The sequence below is a fragment of the Taudactylus pleione genome, unplaced genomic scaffold (assembly GCF_031769625.1).
Source record: "Taudactylus pleione unplaced genomic scaffold, aTauple2 ptg000367l, whole genome shotgun sequence".
In the NCBI taxonomy this organism is placed as follows: domain Eukaryota; kingdom Metazoa; phylum Chordata; class Amphibia; order Anura; family Myobatrachidae; genus Taudactylus; species Taudactylus pleione.
Window position 1 is genome coordinate 1,623,456 of NW_028284768.1, and position 8,827 is coordinate 1,632,282.

Below are 8,827 nucleotides of genomic sequence, written 5' to 3' on the forward strand. Positions count from 1 at the left end.
TCTGCTTTGGTGCACAGATATCATCCAGGTGTAGGTAACAGGTGCAGGGGATCAGCAGAGCACTACAGGTGTCAGAACACTTACTCATCATATACAGTATATAAAGCAGTAGGTGCTTGGAGACATACTGTATGGAGTCTTTCAGCCGTATTAGCCTACCAATCTGCTGTACAGCTAAATGCTTGCATGATACCTGGATGTGCAGTGTCCTGGCAAGGCTTTATACTGTACAGTATGTTCCTGTATATAAATACCTGCAGGACAGGCAGATGGACTGCATTAAAAAACATTGCACACATGCAAACATGACAATAGGCATTGCAACAACAACTTAACTGAGTGAAATGTCCAATCTGAAATGTTAATTTCCTCCCTGCTTTCTCTTTCAGGTACCTCGTCTCTCTCTCCCTCCCTCCCCCTCCTCCTGTCTCTCTTGCCCCCTCCCTTTCTTCACTCATTCCCATCATTCTTCTTACAAATGTATACAGCAGATATGCATTTATTTTCTGTAGTGCATTTTAGTTGTTCTAATACCCCCCATTATTATTTACCATGCACCATTGTCCTGCTGCACTGACTCCAAGGCTGTCAGGAGGGGGGAAGCCTTACCCGTGACGTCATGCTGGGATTCCTCTTATATACTGATACAACTTTCCTTGCACACAGTCAGCTACTGCCAGCTGGAGCCTCCACATCAAGTACATGTCTCATCCAGAGCGCTGCACAGTATCTGCTTTGTGAATGGGCTCTCCTCACCGCAGGAAGCACCTTGCTGATCGTCTCACTCATTCTGCAACAATCATTGCAAAGAGCACATCCTGCTGGGTCTATGGATTGGCTGGAGACCAGCACCAGCACCTGCTGAATGAGAAGTCCTTCTAACTCCTTGTTGCTGTCATGCCCAGGAATAGAACTGTATAGATAGCTTGCACTGTAAAGGATATTCTGCAATGTGACCAATACTGACTTATACACAAGTCTTCCCAATACTATGGGGTTATTTGGAGAAAAATAATATTCTGCAAAGTTTGGTGTGTTTTTTTGGATCATAAGCGATTTAATTTTAACCCAGAATGATCTGTGGCTCCAGTTTGGAAGAGCTGAATGGGACTGATTCAGACTGCAGTGATGAGGTAGGGATTATAGTCAATGTTGGGGGTATTAGGCAGATCCTATATGGAGACATCCTCAACAGGTACCCAGAAACTAGACTGGCAGAGCTGTTAACCTGCCTGGCTGGGGGCTATGATGCCATATTCTCCCTCTGTGATGATTACGACCCAGGAAAGAGGGAATTCTATTTTGACAGGGACCCTGATGCCTTCAAATGTATCACTGAGGTCTACTACTATGGGGAGGTGCACATGAAGAAGGGAATATGCCCAATGTGTTTCAAAAATGAAATGGAGTTCTGGAAAGTGGACTTGTCTTTTCTGGATGACTGCTGCAAGAGCCACCTGAGCGAGAAGAAGGAGGAACTGGAGGAGATAGCCAGAAGGGTCCAGACCGTCTTGGATGATCTGGGAGTGGACACCTCTGTGAGCAGGTGGAAAAGGTTTCAGAAGTATCTGTGGAAGTTCATGGAGAAACCGGAGTCCTCCTTCCCAGCCCGGGTCACTGCGGTTCTATCTTTCCTCTTTATCTTGATCTCCTCCATTGTGATGTGTGTAGGGACCATCCCTGAACTCCAGGTGGAGGACTCTGATGGTAATCATATGGAGCACCCCACTCTAGACAATATAGAGACAGCATGCATAGGTTGGTTCACCCTGGAATATGTCCTGAGGCTAATTTCCTCACCTAATAAACTCCACTTTGCCCTCTCATTCATGAACATCATTGATGTGTTGGCCATCTTGCCCTTCTATGTCAGCCTCATCCTAACCCACTTAGGGGCAAGTATGATGGAGCTGACTAATGTCCAGCAAGCTGTCCAGGCCCTGAGGATCATGAGGATTGCCAGGATCTTCAAGCTTGCCCGTCACTCTTCCGGGCTACAGACTCTCACCTATGCCCTCAAGAGCAGTTTCAAAGAGTTGGGCCTCCTCTTGATGTACCTTGCAGTAGGGATCTTTGTTTTCTCAGCCCTGGGTTACACAATGGAGCAGAGTCACCCCGACACTTTGTTTAAGAGCATCCCTCAGTCCTTCTGGTGGGCCATCATCACCATGACCACAGTTGGATATGGTGACATCTACCCTAAGACCACTCTGGGCAAACTAAATGCAGCTACAAGCTTTCTCTGTGGGGTGATTGCCATAGCTCTCCCCATTCACCCCATCATCAACAACTTTGTCAAGTATTATAACAAACAGAGAGTTTTGGAAACAGCCACCAAACATGAACTAGAGTTAATGGAGCTTCACTCAAGTGGAGGAGATCTCAGAGGGTCCAAGGAAGTGTCAGAAGATGTGTCTATCTGGAGCTACTTGAAAGCCTCCCATAGTGACACATTCATCCCAGCCTTATCCAAGGAAAAGCCTCACAGAACCAGACTGCAAAGCTGCAAATAAGAGCCTCATGCCTCCAAATACACATTATTGCATTGCTGCAACATGTACACCAGCCTCTGTTAGAAGGAACTGACTGATGAAGGAATCTATTTAGTTTGTACAGGTGAATTTGTGTTACCATGAACATGGATACAAGTGGTTCTATGGATAAAATAAAATAAAGATCCCTATATGTGCCAGCCATGTGGTATGTACAAAATCCATATATGACATTCAATAAAGAACTTCCTGATTCTACTTTTAAGCGTATGAAATAAAAAAAAATTATTAATTTATGGTGACATATTCATGTTTATAGCTATGTAATTAATTCCACATTATCTCCAATAACAAAGCCGTGATTTAAGACTACATATAAAAAAAATTATGTACACTAGGGTAGCACTGAACGGCAGACGTGGCATAGCCATGAATTTTTTATTGTTTTTATGCTTTATAAGAGACATTATTCCGAATGGTGATTTATTTGGAAAGTAAGAAATGTTTTCATGGCTACAGAATAAACAGGGGTATGCCTAAAATATACAGTAATTTTATATTACATGGTAATGACCAGCATAATTTCTTCTGTTTTTCCTGACAATGTTGTCACTGGGTAACGCTAATCTGTTTAATGAAGAAAGATAATTAATAGTTCAGAATACCGCAGCCCAATACGTGTAACAGGTGAACTGCTTATGTCACTGCATAGGGGAGAGAGGCAACCTCAGCTGTTGTGGAACTACAGGTCCCAGCATACCTTGTCACGTGTAGTTCCAAACTTGCTACAGAGCCACAGAGTGGCAAAGCCTGACAGTGTATGTTTTTATATTGACACTATTTGCAGAATGCAGTGACATTACAACAGTGGTCTTGTTTTAACAATTTAAAGGGGTCTATGTACTAAGCCTTGGAGAGAGATCAAGTACCAACCAATCAGCTCCTGTCATTTTTCAAACACAACCTGTAAAGTGACAGTTAGTAGCTGATTGGTTGGTACTTTATCTCCATCCACTTTATCTTTTTCCACATCTTAGACCCCAATTAATGTTATTCTAATATTATCTTATGTTGCTGCAAATAACAAAAACTATGTGAGCAAGTTTCATGTTTTTACTACTGGAATATAAGCAACAGTATATAATACAGCTAATCCTGTTTTTCCCATATTCACAAAAATAAAAATATTTTGAAATCAAAAATAAAAACATTTAAATGAATCTATTTGATGATGATACGTTAGTTTATTATTTGTAGCATCTGTAAAGCTCCAGGGCTTGCTTAGGAAGTTATGATACGTGATTTTTGTTGAGGGTTTACGGCACAGAGAGACAGGTGTAATGCAGCAAGCCGTAGTGTTCATTCTGGCACCCTGTCACAACCAATGCAGTTCCTATTTCCTGCCTGGGGTATCGCTCTCTGCTCTGGTGCTTCTAACACACTCTGGTCTATAGCTCAGCAGTTTGTTTATTAGCTGAGTGTGCTAGAAGCACCAGAGCTGGGAGTGACACCCCAGGCAGGAAAGAGGTACTGCATTGGTTGTGATAGGTGCAGGGTGCTAGAATGAACACTAAAGCCGTTTTGTAACATTGTGACATAGTATTGAGCTGCTGTCAGGTCAGAGATAAGATACAAACAACTCATAACTTACACCCAAATTATTGGGTTAATTTATTGATCCCTATCCAAACTGAAGGATATTTTACTCACAAGCACCACTTATAATTAGTACAGTATGTGTAACATATTATTGAGAACCTCAACACAGTTTACACAAAGGTGGAATGCATTGATTATATGTTATATTATATTTTGCCTAGCTTGGATTTTAGTTAATTTTCAACATCCAGTTTCCCTCTAAATAAATAAATAAATGTATATATATATATATATATATATATATATATATAAAAAACAGAAAATCTTTTGCTATCGGCGCTAACAATAATATACTGCAAATCTATATGTGTAGCAAATATAACAAAGGGGATTTTGTCATGATTTGTTCAAAGCATTTAAGCCTGCAGCCCAACGTCAAAGGACCCCTTGTTTTTCTGCAGGTCCCTACACTAGCATATATGCCCAGCACATCATTACCTTGCAGTTAAAATGTACTCACCTCCTAGATACAGAGGGGCACATCTATTCATGGGATGGCTGTTAGCCACACCCAACTAGGCTTTTTATAGCCTTAATTGAAAGCTGCCATGATAGCACAAGACAAAATTTTGAAACAAAAAAGAAAAGGAATATGCCCGCGCTCGGTTTTACCCATATCATACATGGTACCAGCAGCATGGCAATATTAATGCAATAAATGTATACAAAACAGAAAAACATTTGCTATCGGCGCTAACAATAATATACTGCAAATCTATGGGCCTCATTCAGAGGCGGTCGGAGGATGCAAGCGGTCGCTAAGAAACTGGGCGGCCACTTGCATCCTGACCGCCCGCCTCTGTTGCGGTCGTTAGGCTGTGGGTTAACACCCACAGCTCTTACGACCGCTCCGGTGACCATCGACCATCGGGGCTTACGACGAGACCCTAGGGTAGGGTCTCACTTGTCGTAAGCCCCGGAGAGCTTCTGGCTCTGTCAGAGCCGGAAGCTCTCCACTGACATCACTAGTGAAGTCAGTGGGGTCGCCCCCCAAACGGTAGGCGTTCCCCTGGGAACGCCTCCGTTTGGGCTGCCACCCCCCCGGCCCGCCTTCCAAACGGGGCGAGCTGTCAATCAACATTGACAGCTCGCCCCCTTTGAATCGAGACCCGCTACGACCGGCGCTGTCGGTCGTAGCGGGTCTCACACATGCGCACGACGGCGCCGGCGCCGTCGTGCACATGCTCTGTGGGGGGCCATCGACCCGGTCCGAGCGCATCGGTGCTAACGACCGGGTCTGAATGACCCCCTATATGTGTAGCAAATAAAATGCTGTGATCAAATCATGACAAAATCCCCTTGGTTTTATTTGTTACACATATAGATTTGTTGTATATTATTGGTAGCACCAATGGCAAAAGTTTTCCTGTTTTGTATACATTTATGGCAATAATATTGCCACGCTGCTGGTACCATGTATGATATGGGTAAAACCGAGCACGGGCATATTCCTTTTCTTATATATATATATATATATATATTCCATAGATAAAAAACCTTACGGTTTCACATGTCCCATTAGGGCTTCTTAGACATTATCTGAAATTTCACAAAACCTATTGATTTTCTGCCACTCAAACTTCAAAAAGCAATGAAATTACGATCATTAAGGCTGACGCCTTAATGGACATGATCCTTGCGCAATACAGATACGGTATGCCATCACATCCTGTGGTTAACTGCAGATTTAGCACTGTCACAGAATGAGATTGCTGTCACTCACAAAATGGTGGAGCTGCTAATTCACAGAATTGTGTGCTCATTGGAATACACATATGCACTCTATGCAACTGAGGTTTGAGCAGTTATGTGGCTCCCACAACCCTCTCAGGGCCCACAATCTTCCCATTTGATAACAAAAAACAATCTCACTGGCTTCCAACATCCTTCTCACTGCATATATTTATCTCATTTACAATACATGTTCAGCTCCCTTATTTTTAAAAAATATCATACTCTATGCACTTTCTTCCCCTATATGCCTCCATGCTGCTATATATTCCCCAATCCCTACTGCTGTGTGGTCTCCCAACTGTGATAGTCTGTGTTCCCTCATCCGCACCAATGTTTTTCCCCAGCCGCACCGCCCTGCATCCGTGCCTTCTCCACAGCCATGTTGCTGTCTTTCTGTCATCTGTGGCACTCTTTGTTCCTCCATCTGCACTACTCTGGTCTCCCAAGCATGCAACTCTGTCTCCCCCCACCACCCGCACCACTCTGTCTTCCTCCTCATCCACACCAATCTGTCTTCCCCAATCCTTACTGCTGTGTGATCTCTGAACTATGGTAGTCTGTGTTCTCTCATCCACACCAATCTGTCTTTCTCCCTCTGCACCGTCCTGCATCCGTGCCACTCTGTTTCCTTCTGCACCACTGCCTTCCCCTAAGCCCCGCTGCTGTCTTCCTTTCTCTGTGGCACTCTTTCTTCCTCCATCTGCACCACTCTGTCCTCCCCAACTGTGCAACTCTGTCTCCTCCCCCCACCCGCACTACTCTGTCTTCCTACCCATCCACACTAATCTGTCTTCCCCATTCCCTACTGTTGTGTGTTCTCCTATTTGTGCTAGTCTCTATTCCCTTATCCGCACCAATCTGTCTTCACCCATCTGCACTGCTCTGTCTTCCCATGTCCATGCCACTCTCTTCCCCATCCACGTCGCTGTCCCCCCAAACCGCGCCACTCTATTTACCCCCATCCGCACCACTATTTTCCATCTATCTGCATTACTTTGGCTACCCCCCCGTACTGCTTAACCTTCCCTCCTCTACATGCCTTTGTGTCTCACCTATCCATGCTGCTGTGTTTCCTCCCCCCATCCACACCACTTTTATCCCATCTGCACAGCTGTATATTCTGCTTTGACCTCAGTTGCATACACTGCATGTGTGTATTCCAATGAGCACACAATTCTGTGATTTAGCAGCTCCACCATTTTGTGAGTGACAGCAATCTCATTCTGTGAGAGTGCTGAATCTGCAGTTAACCACAGGGTGTGATAGCATATCATATCTGTATTGCACAAGGAACACGTCCATTAAGGAGTCAGCCTTAATGACCATAATTTCATTGCTTTTTGAAGTTTAAGTGGCAGAAAATCAATAAGTTTTGTGAAATTTCAGATCATGTCTAAGCAGCCTTAATGGGACATGTGAAACCATAAGGTTTTTTATCTATGGAATTTCATAGCTTTTTAAAAATGTATTAACTATCAGGGTTTGGATGAGCAAACCGGGCCACCTGCAGGGGAGAAGGGCAACAAAATGGTACACTAACGCAGGTGGAAGAGGGGACAGCACACAGGAGGTTGATTTGGGAGGTGCAGAGTGTGAGACAGCTGTAGGCGTGTGGGGTAGTGGCAGCAGCAGTGGTGCAGAGCAATGGCAGCGGTGCAGTGCAAAGAGGGCATCAGTGGGCGACAGAGGGCTCACTGCTAGTGCGTATGCACCTGAGAAAATCAAATCAATTAGTCACAGAGGGACGAATACAGCAGTGAAATCCATCTACACATCTGTTAAAAATGTTATCTGTAAAAAAAAAAAAAAAAAGGCATAGCCCCACCCCAAGAAGACAACCAGCACCAGGCTTTGGAGCCCCGGTATTGGTTGTGCTAAATACAGGAGAAAAATGACGTGGGGGTCCCCTGTATTAAGCACAACCAGCACCAGGCCTTTCAGAACCAGTCCTGGTTGCCAAAATATGGGAACAAATGACATAGGGGTCCCCCGTATTTAGTGCAACCAGCACAGGGCTCTGAGCCGGTCCTGGTCCTGGAAATACAGGAGGAAAAAATGCGTAGGGTCCCCCTGTATTTACCAGAACCAGCACTGGACTCCTTCTAGCCGGGGGGGTGATGCCACAGCCAGAGGGAGCCCTTTCACCGGGCCCCCCAGCCGCAGCATCACTCCTGACCGCTAGTCAGCCCAGGCCGGGGATCCCTGGGGAGTTGGGGATCCCCCCCAATAAAGGGGTCTCCCTCCTCATGGAACCCCAGGCCCAGGCTGATAGCCCGGGGCTATCCCCAGCACCCCTCCTTCCAGGAAAGAAGCTGATTGTCGGCTAACAGCGGGGGGCATGTCTGGACAGTTGTGACATGTTGGGGGCGGAGCTGCGCTATCGTGTCATCATGGCCCCGCCCCCTCTACACAATGCCGTTATTTTCGGCACTGTGAAGCAGGGGGCGGGGCCACGTTGACGCGATACAGCGCAAATCTCATCACCGCCCCCCCGCTGCGGGGATTTCTAGTGTATTCTGGGGGGAGGTCGGGAGGGTTCGGAAATGTCGGGAGGCTTGCCTGCTTTTCCGTAGGGCCGGGAGCGGCATCCGATATTCGGGAGGCTCCTGGAAAAATCGGAAGGGTAGGCGAGCCTGTTTCAGTATAGTTTTAAGCATAGCTGTAACTAGACTTTTTGATGCCCTGTGCCAGAAAGAGCATTGGCGCCCCCCCCATTTTTAAATAGGGACATAAAAAGGGCCATGGCTTCATGGGGAAGGGCCAGGGGATAAATATGGGAGGCCAGGAGATGCTGGGGATAAAAGAAGAGGAAGCTACAAGTGAGCCCTGTGCCACTACCCTAGTGACGGCCCTGATTTTAAGTACCTGGTTACATGCAGCTTCTGCAGGCAGGGGTATAGAAACACTAGAAGCCTGGGCTTATCCTCAAGTTGATCATTAAC

At 45.6% G+C, this 8,827-nt stretch overlaps 1 protein-coding gene across 1 annotated transcript; it reads left to right on the top strand.

Annotated features, from left to right (window-relative positions):
• Window positions 1-681: 681 nt before the first annotated feature.
• Window positions 682-3,610, top strand: KCNF1 (potassium voltage-gated channel modifier subfamily F member 1). Its single transcript, XM_088444592.1, has one exon. The coding sequence runs from the start codon at window positions 1,074-1,076 to the stop codon at window positions 2,511-2,513; it is 1,440 nt and encodes a 479-aa protein (XP_088300718.1). The 5' UTR covers window positions 682-1,073; the 3' UTR covers window positions 2,514-3,610.
• The last annotated feature ends 5,217 nt before the right edge of the window (window positions 3,611-8,827 follow it).